The 17083-nt window shown below is 41.7% G+C and overlaps 2 protein-coding genes and 1 long non-coding RNA gene across 4 annotated transcripts in view; 2 read left to right on the top strand and 1 right to left on the bottom strand.

Moving 5' to 3' along the window:
• The window catches only part of plekhg5b (pleckstrin homology domain containing, family G (with RhoGef domain) member 5b), a 48496-nt gene extending 41125 nt beyond the window's left edge, over positions 1-7371 (top strand). Inside the window, 12 exon segments of the mRNA XM_088406875.1 lie at positions 973-1146; positions 2117-2212; positions 3338-3538; positions 3629-3739; positions 4170-4319; positions 4399-4536; positions 5465-5584; positions 5657-5789; positions 5991-6106; positions 6184-6341; positions 6562-6862; positions 6865-7371. Of these exon segments, the coding sequence (XP_088263001.1) occupies positions 973-1146; positions 2117-2212; positions 3338-3538; positions 3629-3739; positions 4170-4319; positions 4399-4536; positions 5465-5584; positions 5657-5789; positions 5991-6106; positions 6184-6341; positions 6562-6862; positions 6865-7371 (2205 nt within the window).
• LOC148427590 (uncharacterized) lies at positions 5390-14734 on the bottom strand. Of its 2 annotated transcripts, none has more exons than XR_015864293.1 (4): positions 14442-14734; positions 6533-8437; positions 5973-6242; positions 5390-5705 (listed from the first exon to the last, which is right to left on the bottom strand). It is a non-coding gene; the product is annotated as an uncharacterized LOC148427590 (long non-coding RNA). The 2 variants fall into 2 exon arrangements; XR_015864292.1 differs by lacking the exon at positions 14442-14734 and adding an exon at positions 13781-13836.
• The window catches only part of LOC148427589 (uncharacterized), a 21784-nt gene continuing 17864 nt past the window's right edge, over positions 13164-17083 (top strand). Inside the window, exons 1-3 of the mRNA XM_088407023.1 lie at positions 13164-13511; positions 15771-15832; positions 16396-16611. Of these exons, the coding sequence (XP_088263149.1) occupies positions 13379-13511; positions 15771-15832; positions 16396-16611 (411 nt within the window). The 5' untranslated portion in view covers positions 13164-13378. The remainder of the gene's footprint in view (positions 13512-15770; positions 15833-16395; positions 16612-17083) is intronic.

The following is a 17083-nucleotide window of genomic DNA, read 5'->3' as shown; positions in this document are numbered from 1 at the left end:
TCACAGCATCAGATTAAAACAAATCATTTCATGCTTAGCATTGATTAACATCTTGATAATTGTTTAGGATGTCTCACCACATGAATAAAGCTGAAATTTTGCAAGGTTGAAAAAGCAATTTACAAGTATAAAGCAGTAATTTTATGAAAAAAAGTCACATTATGAGCAGAGGAGTAAACCTTTGGATGTAGAATGTTAAGGAGTTGACGTTTGAGCAGTATAAATTTCAAAAGCAATTAAGTTAATGTTTGACAAATCAGCACCCTTGTCATTGTCAACAGTTTGATATTATTGTGACTCCCTTAGAAATATTTGCACAAAATGAAACCAGAATTTTTTGGAACAAATATTACAAGATTTTACCTGATTAATATATGCCATGTCACTTTCCTGTTGGTCTGACAAGGTTTGTATTTATTAATGTTTTTCTTTGTTTATGGCCCTAAAACTCATTTGTTATTCCCATTTTAGTTGATGTGAAAATAAATAACTTTTCCAAATGTTTAAATATTTAGAATTTTGTATAGACAGCTTTGAGAATGTAAGTGTAGGCACGTTTTAAATACTACCCAAATACCCCCCCCCCCCCCCACACACACACACACACACACACACACACACACACACCCACACCCACATCCCACACAGTGACAGATGTCACAATCTGTCAAGCCACCGATCAGGGGAGGGCTTGCGTCTATTCACCCTGTGTTCAACCCCTTTAACCTCTCCAGAGCCCAAGATCCTCCAGTGGGACCTGAACCTTTTGCCCCCCTAAATTTGCCCCCAAACACACACAAGCAGCCGTTTGACCAACTCAATATCTAGCTATGACCCTTACCCCTTGTTCTCCTCCCTCCATTTTAAATCCCTTTCTTAAAGGCTATTGTTACAACTCGTTTTCATAACAACATAAACGGGCCTGCATCATCATGTTCCATTGTAACAGTGTCAGAATTATGTGACCAACAGGAAGTGGACCGACTGGAGCAGCTCCACAGCAAACTGCACTCGTACACATTGTTTGGGCTACCCAAAGTGCCACGTCAGCTCTCCTTCCACCAGGACTCCTGGGAAGAGGAGGACGAACAGGAGCCCGACCTGGTCCTGGAGGACAGTTGGCAGATGTTGCTGGACAACGCTGAGGTAATCCAAACTAAATTGATTAGGGAAGTCATTTTTTAAATCGGTGGATACTTACACACCAGTTGGTATTTCTTATCATTTTGGTCAAAATACAAACATTGATGACATCATTAAACAAAACCTTTGCTGTTATCTTTATTGGGGTCTCAGCTGAGCTAGAGTTTATCCCAGGTCACTCTGGGCAAGAGTGTCAGTTAATCACAGAGCACATACTCTACGAACACTCATTCACATTCACACCGATGGGTTATTTGGAATCTTTTTAAACAAGCATACTTGCTTTCAGAATGTGGGAGGGAGCCAGAGTATGTGGAGAAGAACGCTGAAAGCACAGGAAGAACATGGAAATGCGATACCTGAGGACATAAAACTAGATTCAAATCCAAGACCTCTCATCTGTGAGGCAGATGTGCATGCAGTACCTTATTCCATTCTGCTGTCATCATAACCATAGCGTCCATATCTAACCTAACGGTTAAACTTGAAAAAGTAAAAAATATAGCGAGAGAGAGAGGTATATATTATTATTGCCTAATAGTATGCATTTTTATTATTGTATTTTAGTAGCATAAGCTATGAAGTTTATATCATAAACTTAGTATCAAAATGCCTGCAATCATCATACTTTAAATGCTTATAAAGGTGCTGTTAACAGTATTTTGCAATGGGAGAAAAAAAATACTTCCTGGTTCATACTACGTCATCTGATTTTGTTTGTTTACAAACTTTTACAGGATTGTAATGCTGTATATTGTGGGCACAAGTGCATGACTAACCAAGCTAGGCAAACAGAGCGTTTATCACTTTGCCAACATGCATGTACAATGACTATATAATATAGTGTAATTTTACATATTTTGATTTGCGTCCTATCCTCACGCTTAGAACTCTTTCACTCACATGTATGTGTGTGTGTGTGTGTGTGTGTGTGTGTGTGTGTGTGTGTTTGTCCTTTATGTGTATGTTTTAGGCTTTGACACGGAGACAGTTCCACCAACAGGAAGCAATATGGGAGTTACTGCACACTGAGGCCTCCTACATTAAAAAACTCAGAGTCATCACTGACGTGAGTCCAACGGAGCAGCCACTGTAAAAACAACAAAGGTCACAGATTGATAGACATTGCTTGCTGGAAGTCGTCGAAGATCACGTGGCCTTTGTACTGGAAAACTCGAAAGCATCATCCAGTCAATTTAATGCTTCAAATTAACCTACAGTGGTTTATCATGCAGTACTTATCTGCTGTTTGTAATGATTAACATACTGCACGTGCATAGACTATTGCTATGCATTGCAATTCCATCAAGATTTAACAGGAGACCAGTGGTCTGTGACAAGTACGCTGTATTGGGCCATGGTCTGACCTGACCAGGCCAGTCCAAATTTCTATCTATAAAACAAAATCATTGAAGCCAAACATAAGTGCCCTTTTAATTCAATAAATGTATTCAATTTGAATAGCATTTGAATAGAGAATTTGTTACTTTTCAGCGTTATTGAAGATTACAAAATAAAACTTGCAAATTGCACGCCTTCTTATAATAAACCGTATCAATTTCCCCCAAAGATGTTGGTACCAATTCTTTAGTCAAAAACGGTATTATAAAATAAAATGCAGCTTTGTCTTTGTTGGCTACGTCGCCTCATTAGCAAACAGTTGTAGACACAAAACACATTTTGACAAATTTGAAAATTATTACATCTTTAAAACTGTATTACACTGGTTGAATTGAAAGGTCATGAATATTTTCACAATTTAACATGAAATAAAATGAAATTAACGTGTATATATATATATATATATATATATATATATATATATATATATATATATATATATATATATATATATATATATATATATATATATATTTTTTTTTTTTTTTTTTTTTTTTTTTTTTTTTTTAAATAACCTAGATCAATTCACGGACACCCTGGGGGTCCACGGAATCCACTTTGAGAACCACTGAATTAAACATGCTAATGCTGAATGATTAATGGTGTACACTGTCCACACAAGAGAATTAGTACAGCCCCACAAAAAACAATTCTGCTGGAATTAAAGACATGTTTTATCAACGCGCTTTTGTGAGAATGCTAATGAATTATTGTGTTCCCTCCATCCATTTTCTATAGTCACTTAATCTCGCGAGGGGATGATACAGTCGTTGATTTGCTTATGTGTTTGCAGCTCTTCTTGTGCGGACTGCTCAACCTGCAGGAAAGTGGCCTGCTCACTGAGGTGGAACCTCCGCGGCTCTTCAGCAACATCCAGGAGATTGTTCGTCTGCACACGGCGCTCTGGAATCAGGTTATGCTCCCCCTCTTAGACAAGGCCAGGCAGGCCCGGGCTCTGCTTGACCCCACCGACCTTCAGGAAGGATTCAGGACAGTAAGTAGCAGCTTGCAATAGGCTCCACATTTTCATAATCACCGATTGCATTTAAATATTGCGCGGAACTGAGCTTGCGTTTGTCTTCAGTTTGCCTCGAGATTCAAGCCGTACATCCGTTACTGCATGGAGGAGGAAAGTTGCATGGAGAACATGCGAGCGCTTCTCAGGGACAATGAACTCTTCAGGACATATGTGACCGTGAGTCAATGTGATAGCCTCCTATGCTACAGTATGTATTCCTGTGTGTAGTTTGTAAGAGTGGTTAGCACGTCCGCCTTACAGTTCAGAGTCCCAAATTCAAATTCAGCTTGCTCGGGCCTTCCTGTGTGGAGTTTGCATGTTCTCCCAGAGCCCTCTTGGGTTCTCTACTGACACCCCGGCTTCCTCCCACACTCTAAAAACATACATGGCAGGTGTATTGGACTCTCTAAGTTGACCTTAGATGTGATTGGGTGCGTGAATATTTGTTCATCTCTGTGTGCCCTGGCAACCAGTCCAGGGTATTCCCCGCCTACTGCCGGTGGACAACTGGGATAGGCCCCAGCAAGCCAGCGACCCTTTTGAAAATAACGGGCTACAGATAATGGATGAATGGATGTTTGTAACAAGTCTTTCTTTCCGGTGACAGTGGGCAGAGACACACAAACAGTGCAACCGTCTGAAGTTGGCAGACATGTTGGCAAAACCTCACCAGCGGCTGACCAAATATCCCCTCCTGCTGAAGAGCGTCCTCAAGAAGACAGATGAGCTATCTACCCGAGATGTCATCGGCAGCATGGTAGGTAGCACCGCGATTACACGATTATTTCATCTATGAAAGAAGCCTACAGCCTTCCCAATGATTACGCTTGACCTAGGTGGTCTCAGTGGAGAGCTTCATTGACAGCATCAACTCACACATGCGTCAGCGTCAAGAGCGACAGAGGCTGGCCACCATTTCTGCCCGCATCGACTCCTATGAGGCAGTAGAGGGCAGCAGCGAGGAGGTGGAGAAGGTGAGGACAAAAATACTAGAGCCCAGGACAGCCTTCACACAAGGGGCCATTCTACGGTCAAAGGTTCGAAGGCAGGGGATTATTGGGATTAAACAAACCATTTTTGAGATGAGGAGCATTGCTGTAATTTTCTTGTTAAAATATGGTTACAACAAAATGTTGTAGTTAATACATTTAGCTTTTTGGGCTATTATAAAGAACATGCATAGAAAATTAAAAACATACATTATTGAATTTTGGCGGTGCTGGGATTCAAATATCAAAGGTTCTTGAGCACCCACTCAAATGTCATAGAGATGCCCAAGCTACACACACAGCAATTTTGAACATCTTAAAGGACCAATGGCAGGGAGCAGCAACTTTTTTGAAAGTGAGAGCTACTTCTTTGGTACTGAGTAATACGAAGGGCTACCAGTTTATGTGTAGACACCCATTACGTCAATGACTTCTAAAAATTAAGGAACAGCTGTTGTAAAGCTGTAAATCAAGTGTAATATGGAATGTAAATGTAATAAATGCATCATTGTAAAATTCCAAGAAAATCACATTGTTACTGTATATCACTTGTAAGCTATTTGCAGAAAAGACCTGTGAAATACTCACGTGATCTTTGGGGGCTAGTGGTTGCAGCCCCCACATTGTTGACCCCTGACCTATGGTATCATGACATTCCGTTTGATTGATGATTTTATTTTATTTTTTAAAGGGAGGGATGTTTTTGTTTTTTTAATTATATAAAACTGAATGCCTCTTTTTCCACTTTTCACCCATTTTTTATTGTGTGTGGTGTACCTTAGATGAAAAGACACAAAAACAGTGACCGCAAAACCCACAAAACATTTACTGTGGTTAGGGTAATCACAAAACTGTGTGAATTGTTCAGGGGGCAGTATTTTCTGACAAACAATCCACGCATGTTCACACTCAGATCCTCAAGGAGTTCAATCACTTCGACCTCATGGCTCCCATGAGAGGAACGCCAGCTGAGGAAACCCGACAGCTTCACATGGAGGGCGCTCTCAGGATGAAAGAGGGAAAAGATAGCCGGGTAAAGATCATGTTCTCCTGCTTTCAATTGTTCTGCTTTACTTTTTTATTTGATTGACTATCTTCATTACAGATGGATGTCTACTGCTTCCTTTTCACTGATCTGCTGCTCATCACAAAACCTGTGAAGAGAGTAGAGAAGGTCAAAATCATCCGGCAGCCGCTCCTGATTCATAACATTGTCTGCAAGGAGCTGAAAGATACTGGTGAGCTACAACTGAATGCTCGTCGCCGTTGAGGACAAGTGCTATAGAAAATGAATTAGTAGATGGATATTACAGTGTTCCCTCAATTATCTCGGGGGTTACGCCACAAAAAATACCTGTGAGAAGCGAAATCTGAAAAATAAAGATTTTTTTTTTTCTTTATGCTCTTTTTTGACATCTTACCCTCTGACATCTTTGAAGGCTCCTTCATTCTCATCTACCTCAACGAGTTCAGAAGCGCTGTGGCCGCCTACACGTTCCAAGCCAACAGCGCCCCCCAGGGGCGGAGTTGGATCGAGGCAATCTGCAACGTCCAGGTTTGCTCTCCGGCCATCTCTTCCACAACGTGCAGTGATGGGGTGACTTCCATTTGACTCTTCTTTTTACACACCAGAACCAGCTCCAGAGGCTCCGCAATGAGGAAGTTATCCGACTGCAGAATTCTCTGACGAGCTGCACAGAGGGCGAAGAAGAGCGGGATGAGGAAGACGAGAGCAGCAACTCCAACGCGAGTTCACCATGTCTGAGGCACAAAGATCAGCATTACATAAGGTAGTAGGGGAAAGATGGATGGGAGTCGTTTGCATTAGATAAGCCTAAGGACATGGCGCCGACCCTATATATATATATATATATATATATATATATATATATATATATATATATATATATATATATATATATATATATATATATATATATATATATGTGTGTGTGTGTTTATGTATGTACGTTCATTGAACCTGATATATTTTCTCCTGTTGATTTTCAGTCAGTCGGACGGTTCCACCGAGACGTTGTCAGTGATGGAACTCGACGATCCACCTTCTGCAGTCATTATTACCCTAGAGGAACACGGCGACACAACCAAAGATGAGCGGCCCACCAGTCTCGCCAGGACCTCCTCCGGCGTTTATTCTGAGGTGGATCAGGAGGCAGATGGTGACGAGCTGGACCCTCAGTCTCGCTCTCTCTCGATGGACAGCGCCTATGGTACACTTTCCCCGGAGTCGCTTCTCAGAGAACTTCAGCCCCCGCAAAGTGAAGAAGAGGGCACCAAAGAGAGGCAGAGGGGGAACAGGAGGAAGAGGAGAATGAAGAGGAGGACTCTACATCGCTCGGCTCGCAGTTGTCGGTGGTCCAGCCGTGCAAACCTCGACGGCGGGCTCATGTACAGTCAAGACTCCACTGCCTCCAGAAGATACCCGCTCTGGTCTTATCGCGCTCCGAGGACAACCTCCTGCAGCGCCTCCACGCCAAAATTCCACCCTCGCGCAACTGCGTCGGACCATCACACGCAGAAGCATCCTCCCTGCCGCGCAGCAAGAGCTTGTCGGCGCTCGGGAGCAACGGCGCCGACTTTCCCGTTGATCTCCGCCAAGACTTCCTTAAGGAGGGCGGTCCTGGCGTCGCAGTTGGAGAAGCTACTAGGAAGTCCGAGCTGACGGCTGGCGGCGATTTGGGTGAAACGTCGGCCATTGCGAGCAAATCGCCAGCGCAGCAGCACAAGAAACTGACGCTAGCACAGCTCTATCGAATACGCACCACTCTGGTCCTCAACTCTACGCTCACCGCATCGTAAGTGCTCTTGTATACAGGCACTACTCTCAAAAATGTAATAATATTGGACATTATACTGGCTCGGGTGTCCAACCCAGGCCCAGGGGCACATCTGGCCCGCTACATCATTTTCTGTGGCTCAACAAAATGGACAACAGAGTAATATCTAACGAACAAAAACCCTCAGATTTTGTCGCACTTTTTAATGCTACCAAACCCCTTTTTATGGTTACTTGGGCAACTATTATTCTTGGTTATCCATCCATTTTATATGGCTATGGAAGAATATAAATGCAATTAAACGTGAACTGTGCATAGTTTTACCGTCATAATAGCAACCACAATGTGGTCTGTGACAAAAATGCGTTTGACACCTCTGTCCTTTTGTCATCAAAATATTGCAAATACATTTTTGGGCGGGCGGGGTGGTCCATTCTTCCACTTTTTTGCTTCAAATCCCCTCTATTCATGAACCTAAATCAATGTCCAAACTTTGAGCAGAAAGGGTCTAATTTTTAAGTGATTCAGTACGTTTTACATCGGATGTTTTCAAACAAGGAGCTGAACGGCCAAATTCATAACAGCCCTTTATTCTGTAAATGGACCCTTTACTTCCCTGGATCAATTAGAATCGGTATTTAAACAGCCCTTTTCATGATGCTTTTTGACATAATGAAATTAAGGCTGACACTTGAAGAAAAGCACTTTGCCAGTTCGAGGATCCGAACAGGATCATTTATGAGGGAAATGGCGGCTGAGCTTATTTTACTGATTTTGTGTGTTCTCAATTCATAGGGAGGTGTAACCACCAGCAAAGACAAGGTGTTCTTGGAGACATCACTGCACTCTCTTTTTCTCTTCTCTTTCTCTCCGCGCCGCCCCGACACTTCCGGGCATCCGATGCGCGCTCGCCATTCCGTGGTCATCAATGAGCGCGCTTGAGTCATCCCCCGTCCCTCCCGTTGGCTCGTGGGGCGCGGCGGTCCAGAGAGACTCTTTCACTGCTAGCACTTTGCGGAAGACGAAGCACCACAGAGGGTTGTCGCCGACCTTTCCTTCCCTGAGAGGAGGTGCGGGGGTCCCGACCTCTGAAACAAAAGACCCAGAGTGGATGTTGTGACTTTTTGATTTGCTTCAACAAGAAGAAAGGTAATTGCACATTTGTTTAGGAAAAGAAGAATGACGAGTGAAACTACATTTACAGTCCCATGAGTGCTTGTGCCGTGTGTGTGTTTGTGTGCGTGCGTGCAAGTTTGGGTGTTTGTGTTTGAAAGAGCAATGACCAAAGGTGGACCACACAACCAAAGACAAATCCCACGATTTTTCTCCTAACTGCGGGCATTCTTCTTTCTATTTCTGGTTGAATTCATTGCCCATTCAGAAGGGAGGGGGCTCATGGAGGAACACACAGGACTCTGAGCGCTTTGCTGCACTATGACATATAAAAACACACACATACACATGGCAGTCACTTGGCTAGCCCTTTTCTTGCTGATCGTGTTTTTGGTTTTGTAACAAGATTGAAAACATTTGTTTGGAAGAGAATGTCCAATATTCCCAATGCTCCGGTTGTTTTCGGGAGATAAAACGCTCTTTAACACTTAGCTTTCCAAACCAAGTTGATGTTGTCTGTTTATGTTTTTGTTTCTGTTAATGTCTAATATTTATTTTTGTACAGAGGAGTATTAATGTCTCTCTGAAGAGAAAAGAAGAATGCTCTACTGCGAGAGTGGTCACAAAATTGCAGTTGTAATGCTATGAGAGGAAAAATATTAAGGAAATGAAATCGTAATATTAAAACAATAAATTTATCAGAAATCATTGAGGATTAAGTTACAAAAAAATGTCACACAAAAAAAGATCAACATTTTCCATCCACAAATCCAACTTGGGGCTTTTCCCCCTATATCATTGGGTATTTATTTACATAATATTATGATTTCATTCTCATATCATTTACCCCCCCAGTACGCTCCAAATGCTCCTTGTAATATAAATACTGTATGTTCATATTGTTTTGCTTCCAACATTTGTACATTCCTTTTTGTTGACTAGTCTTAAAATGAGTTTCCTTGTCAGCCACCAACGTGCTGCCAACTGAATCTGTTTCCTGACTTTAAAAAGTGTCTTATGGAATTAAAATATATATATATACAAACGTGTGTTGCAATCCCTGCTTTCATGGTGTAATCCACCTTAATGGACCCACGCTGCATTAAAACATTTTGAACTCAGACAACAGGTGGTGAAAGAACAGGCCATATTTTTTTGTTTGTTTGTTTTTCTTTGGGGGGGGGGCACTGTCCCTAGTGTTCAAGGGAAGGTCAATCAAGGCATCTTTTGTTGGAAAGAATAAACCTTTGAGGAAAAACTTGTCACGACATTTTAGATGCAGTCTTTCCAGGAGATTGAAATCTATCAAAACCACAAAAAGGGGGGGTGGTGACTATCCATCCCTTCCCGTAGCATGAACATGTCCCAAGACTTTTAACCTGACCTACAGTGATCGCACTGATAGTAAACGACCTTCGTCGGGTCATTTTTGCGACTCGGCTAAGGTGGTCATCTTGCCGGGGCAGCGTGACTGGCCTTGCTGTATTTACAGCTCATTATATCAGCTAATCTCCAGATTACAGCATGTTGAGTCCACACGAGCCACTAATCTGAGGGGGGAACCACGGCGACGCTGCCGCCTGCGGGATTTGCCCCTTAATCTGGAGCGCAGAATCCCGCCCACCCATCATTCTCACATCTGGACCATGTAGGATTTACTGTTGTAATCCTTTACTTTAGAACTATTTTATTATACCTCACTGTCTTTTTAATTATGAAAGTGCAGCTTTGGTGTGGAAGTAATTACAGATCCTTGTCCTATTAGCCTCTTCTAAGTAATTAATCAGGGTGGAGCATATTCCATTTTTTCTCATTCTGTTTTGCTACATGAAACACTTTCACCTCAAAAACATGACCTTAAAATGGCATGTCTTTCCAAGAATGTTGTACATGCAGATGGGGAGGGACGCGCAAAAGGGTTAGCAACACTTACTGCGGCAGATGTCGCAAAGCATGCTGTAAAAAAATGTCCGATTAACACAAAGGGGGCACTTTGACAAATCCCGATTATGGGAGCACTTTCCTTTATTAAACTCGGCCCCGGTCCTGCACTCTTTGCAAGGGCGGATTAAAAGCAGGTAGACACCATTGTCTGTCCAAACAATCCCCATGTAAAATACCCTCTTCTCAGCTCGACTTTATGGGTCGCTGGAAACGGTTCCCAATCATCATCAACCTCATCTCAGTCGCGATGCTCTGATTGGATTTAGGGCACATCCAGTCCTGGGGGGGGGGGGGGGACAGAGAACTAGAGCATGTTTACAATTGTGATGATTTAGGCGGCATATGGAGCGAGCGCGACATCTGGCCTCCATCAGGACTGTGCGCTGCACCCCCTTTGACCTTCGATTGGACACATGGCAGCATCTGGACTGCCTCTCATACATGTTTGAAGATATATACACAGTTTACGCGCAGGTGTCACAAAGGTTCCAGAACTGGTGTGACCAAATATACAATTCAAAACAAACAGCCAGCTATGAATTTTACCATTTAATGTGGGTCAGATAATCAACTGATGTCTACAAAGACATTTTTCAGCCAAAGGTGTACTGTAGCGTCTAAAAACTGGTGTTTTGCTACTCAGAGTGGTTAGCATGGCTTATGCATTTTCCTTTGTGCTCTCTTTTCCCTCGAGATGGAAAATTCAGGTCCAGAAACTAAATACCCCACCACAGTTTGGTGATTCTGCTCAAGGTAAACAAGCTCTTCGAAAAGCAAGTTGAGTAGAAGTGTTTGTGGCTAAACCTGATTTGTGGCAGGGTTTTTACTTGCCGGACTTGAAGTTCAAAATGTCTGCTTTTTACACTGATGTGCCTAATATGATATAAATAGCAAGCATTTTTGCAGGTTGGTTAAATAAGAGCCCAAATCTCTATTGTAAACCAAATTTACATACTGCACTGCAATACAACATGCATTCTGTGCGCCCCTACTCGTGGCCTTGTGGACGTTGATCCCGATGCTGTTTTTGAGTCTTTCTAATAATGTTCACTGTCTTTTGCTGAGCACACGTTAGAAAACGTTAGTTCTTCGTGAAATTAAAAAAAGGTTTTACTTTTTGATTTTCACCAATAAGTGGCTCGGTGACGTAGCGGTTAGCATGTCCGCCTCACTGTCCGGGGTCCAAACCAAAATCCACCTCGCTCCAGCCTTCCTGTGTGAAGTTTGCATGTTCTCCCCGAGCCCACATGGGTTCTCTCCGGGCACTCCGGCTTCTTCCCACACTTAAGAAACTTGAACAGCAGGTGTACTGGGCATTCTAAATTGTTCCTTGGTGTGATGAATTGTGTGAATTGTTGTTCGTCTCTGTGTGCCCTGAAATTGGCCGGCAACCAGTTCAGGGCGTCCCCTGGGACAATTGGGATAGGCACCAGCAAGCCTGCAACAATTGTGAGGATAAGCGGCTCTAGAAAATGGATGGATTTAGTTTCACCAATAGAACAATGATTTTTGACATTGGCTCAGCTGTGCTCCCACAATGCCTTGTGCTAGCATCAAAGTGATCAACGTGTGGCCAGCTGCTCTCTGGCATGAGCGGAGCGCACAAAGGCGTGGCATATGCTAAAGGATCAAATCTCGTTATCCTCATGAAAGTTGTGTCGTTTCTGAAATTGAAAGAGCATAAGGTCCCACTTTTTCACGCCACCATGTAAACTGCTCACCTCAATAATTGTATCAGTAGTAAGAAGCTTACTGTAATTACAATATTGTCCTGTCCTCAAACATGGACGCACAAATCAGTCATCAAATTAAATGGAACTCGTTCAAAGAGAAGCCATGGCGGGATTAATGAGTAAGTCTCCTGCATTTAATATTTACGGGGCAGCCGCACAAATAATCTGACAGTGTGTTTTGTCTAATACCTGCATCTATAATCAGTGCGTGGACACAACTGTAAATTGTGGCCCACATGGCATCCAGAGGCTGTTAGTTGTATGTGTGTATATATATATATATATATATATATATATATATATATATATATATATATATATATATATATATATATATATATATATATATATATATATATATATATATATATATATATATACTTTCCATAAATTTGGGCCCTTATGTAAAATCTAAATAGAGTTGAAGGTAGATGGGGAAATTTTGAAGAACCTGGGGTTTTAAAAGGCTAAAATAAAACAGGGACATTAGCAACAGGTGGTAAATGTGACCAGGGAACATTAACGACAACGGCAACAGATTTGGACAAGCACGACACAGCGTTCACCAACTTGCCTTTTAAACGACGTGTTTTTTCATGCATGTAAGTAGAAGGGAAACTATGTTCAAGCAAATGTTTTTTGCAGTTGTGTCAAGTTAACATGGAGAATAGTAAACATTTTTTTCTGCTTTTCCACCTGAAACTTCTAGTACGGTTAATCAACTTTTTATTCAAGTACATGAGTTGATTCGAAACATCCACATTTTTAAGCCAAAATCCTGCACTACGTGTATGTGTTAGTAATCATCAGTTTCTGAGTACGTCAGAAATAGTGCATACTCTTTTTCGGATATTTATGTTAACCAACTGAGACGTTTATGTTCTTTCACAGAGTCGACCAAAAGTTTACATTCGGAACCGGATGTGTATTTGTTCCTCAGAGAGCGAGACGTTTAAGGCCGCTGTCAGAAAATTGGACAACCGAGTACTCCGCAGAAGCGGTAAGGAAGATGCTAAATGATCAGGAAGGGGTTAAAATGAAACAAGAGGAGGCACAGCGGCCCCGCCGATCAACTCGCTAGCTTGGGTGGAGTGAAATGTTGACATGAAGAGACGCAAATTAGTCGAGCACACCACTCCGGGTGAGGCTGCGTCAAACAAAGCACGCGCCAAAAAGCGTTTAAAGTAGCCGCAGCGTCCAAAGTGCCTTAAATTCGACCAAATAAGCGCTACAGCTAACATGAGCGATGTGAGTGAGGAGTCGCTGCTGGATTACTTCTACTCCACTGCGGGCAGCTCAGGGAGAGTGAGAAATGCAGACATACTGAAGACTTTTAAGCCCTTTATTGGCCACAGTGACGTACAGTTGCGTGGTAAGTAACATGGTCTCGTTAACATAGCAAAACAAAGTTAGCTAACACACTGCAAGCGCGATGGAGTTCATTATCCTGTACAAAACGGTTGTCATTATGTTTTCGATTCAGATTCCGCGTTTATATTCCGCGTTCATGTTGAAAACCTTTGTTGCTGTGTCCCCCCCCTCTCTTATTTGAATTTTATTTAGGACCCCCCCCCCCCCAAATAAATAAATAAATAAAACCCTCCAAACTGCTATGAGTGGGATTAGGAATGGTGTCATTACCTCCACTGCGTGGAGTACGTGAATCCCGTCGAGTTGCACATGAGCTACACTATGACGTCACATTCCACCGTCTATTAAAGCGGGGTAAAAGTGTAGATGCTAAAAAAAAAATAGAGGCGCTGCATCCTCTCCTTCATCTAAAAAGAAAAATAAACACGAAAAAAACAAGCCCTCTTCATTACCACCATACAAAAACAAATCCTTGCATTTGTCAGTCCAAGAGACAAAGTCAAACACTGGTTCGTACATTATTGAGTTTGCGTGTTCTCCCAGTGTTGCATGGGCTTTCCTTCTGATTTCCTCTTACATTCTGTAAACATGCATAGTAGGTATGTTGGACACTGTGTAAAACATTATTTTAACTCTTCTTTAATGCAGTTTGACTATGAAGTGTCAGTCAAAAATAATACGTTACTTCAAGTAAATTGCTTCTACAAAACACCAACCTTCACTTACATTTAAACTATTTCAATGATTCAAAGAGATCTAGTGTAAATCAAATGAGTGAGTGACTGAATGACTTTTCTATTCAGAAATGAAGATGGGGAAATGAAAAGCTCACTGTGGAATTAAAGTTAGCTATCATGCTAGCTATAGACTGTGTGCAAGCCATAATGTTTAGCTAACATACACGAAGACAAAACAAGCAAACATTCTGTACCTGTACATGTTTTTGAGAAAACGTAGTCCCAAACCAAATGGAGCTTTGGTGCACAGTCTGTCTCTCTTAGTGGCTCCTGTACTTCCATTGAAGACATGCTTGCAATTTTCACAACTGATAGGGAAATTGATCATTAACATGAACCTTTTTTGATTTCTATTTTGTTTTTTAGTCTATGGAACAGGTTTGTTGCATGAATTAGCATTTATATGCCACAACATAGTTAGTTGAGTATTTTACAAAACAATACCCCTTAAGTTTTTTTTTTTCTTTTTTAAAGTTGAATCTGCTATCGAAAGGGAAACATGTGAATCTGCCTAACAAATGTTGATCTAGGGTGACCTTGCGCTGCGGCCACATGTTCCAGATGTGACGTCAATGCCATCTGACGTGGCCCTCTGGTGATTAAAGAAGTGCTTCCCACCATGTAGTGAAATGTCTGCCCGAGCATGTGGTCCCAGCTTCCCGTGTTGTAAATGTGATGATCGTTTATTAATCACAATTAAGTCCACACGCATGATGGGATTTAGACCTCTAACAAGTGTGCGTGTGTTTGTGTGTGTGCGTGTGTCTGTGTGTGTGTGTATGTGTGTGTTTGGGGAGGGGGGTATAGGAAGTGGTGCACGTTGACGGAAGGTACTGAACGAAGCGGTGCGTGGGAATTGAATTTTCGTCAATAGATAAATGGACATTGTTACTTGCTGTCGTAAGCATGTAATTTTGTGTGAAGCACGTGTGAACTTCTGCTTCCTGTTGTTGTCGGTGTGGATGACCATCAGTTAGTATCCTTTGTGTCCACACCGGGAAGAGGAAACTCCTTAATTTTCCACTTAGTAAGGAATGCACACAAACACATACCAAGCGATCACACTTTCCAATATTGGTGTATCTTGACTCGTCAGATGTTTTTTTTTTTTTTGGGGGGGGGGGGGTACCTTTTGGCAATGAAAACTTGGCCACAGTGCTCTTTGTAAATGCAGAGCAAATACAATATAGTGTATAGTATATGGCTTTATCTGCATCATACACTGCCAAAAGTTTTACAACGCTTCACATTCATCCACACTCACATTGCGACACTAAGAAGCAGCAGCTTCATGTTGGTCCCCTGGCAGAAAATTAGCTGGGAAACTCCAGCTGACCCATGATCCAAATGAGGACCCTTTAGAAAATGAATTGAATGTTTTGTATTGTTTTATACTATTGTCTTGGTCAATACTATTTTGTGTGATTTCTTCCTCCAGCGTCACATACAGTTTTATTATATAACATTGTGGGTGGTGTATGACAAAATTAGCCTGAAGTGATTTTTTTTTTTTGTCCTCGCAGCAAAATACAGAGAAGAATTCAAGCTCATTATTGATAGAATTGCTGTGGTCAAGTCTGACAATGTGAGTACTCTTCTTGTAATTAAGTGATCATTTGTGTTTTTCAGTGAAACTCTGTCATCATCAAGTTTTTAACCCTCAATTCATTTTCACAGCACAACAATATCATCCATTTAACACTGTACAGGCAGTCTCAGTTTATGATGGTTTCTACATACAACATTTTGAGGTTACAGATAGCGACGTAAGAATAAGTTGTCACGCAGCTCAACATGGCACACTCAGTTATAGCCGTTACTGTAACTGCACATTAGTGCACCAAGTAATTATTGTAATAAGTGATTAAGGCATTGATTTATTTTTTATTAATTGATGAATCAAATTCTATTTTGTATAATATTAATTGAAAGAAGGACTACATCCATTTGAGAATATTTGTTGTTTGAAGGCTGGCATTCCGAAAAATCGAAGGTTAAATAAGGCCTCGCAATGAATGAGCCATTATGTTCGGTAATTGATTAGTTGTGCAACTAACTATAAGGAAAACCACTTTAAAAGGCTGCTGGGGTGGAATATAAAACGACATCATTTTTACTGTTCAAACCTTTTCTGTCTCTCTATAACAGGGTGAGAAATATCTTTTCCTCAAAAGGAAATACAGACAGCTGCTGCAAGAGCGAGAAAAAGATAAAGCTAACGTGCCTGATATGGATGGACATAGACATTCGACGCCTGCGACGGCACGGTGGGAGGTGACGGACGCCTCTGCTCATACCCCCCAGCAGAGGGAATATCGGGATGAACCGATTCCAACATGCGGCAAGCCAGACAATGTTATAGAGGTGAACCTAAAATTAATTTCTTCTATTTTACACTTGGCGCTCATATCCTGTTTGCTCGTGATTAAATACGAGACGCCCCTTAGTTTGTGCACACTATATGACTTGTCCCCTATACTGCTCCACAGTAATGTATTGGAGTGTGTGGTGACGTAATTGCTTATCAGATATGTTTGGCTTGAGGTGGAGATTGAGCTCTTGGCTGGTGATGAGCAAGTCTTGCAGAGCTAATTAGGGCTGTCGTTACCTGTGTTTGTGAATGTAAGATAATGCCATGTTTTTTCTTTGAATGCTTTGCAACATATTATGACACACATGAAAGTGGAAGGAGAGCCAGGTATCATTCCATCTCACAGAAAGAGTTTTGCAATTATTTGCAATACCACAACTTTCAACCATGCAGAACAGGTTTCCTTGTTTGGTCAAGTTGTGCAAACATATCCTGGCTGGACCATTGGCAAGCGCTGAGTTTATT

The sequence above is a fragment of the Hippichthys cyanospilos genome, chromosome 2 (assembly GCF_059441005.1).
Source record: "Hippichthys cyanospilos isolate Australia breed blue-spotted pipefish chromosome 2, RoL_Hcya_1.0, whole genome shotgun sequence".
Taxonomy (NCBI): domain Eukaryota; kingdom Metazoa; phylum Chordata; class Actinopteri; order Syngnathiformes; family Syngnathidae; genus Hippichthys; species Hippichthys cyanospilos.
This window is presented reverse-complemented; position numbering and strand designations above follow the sequence as displayed.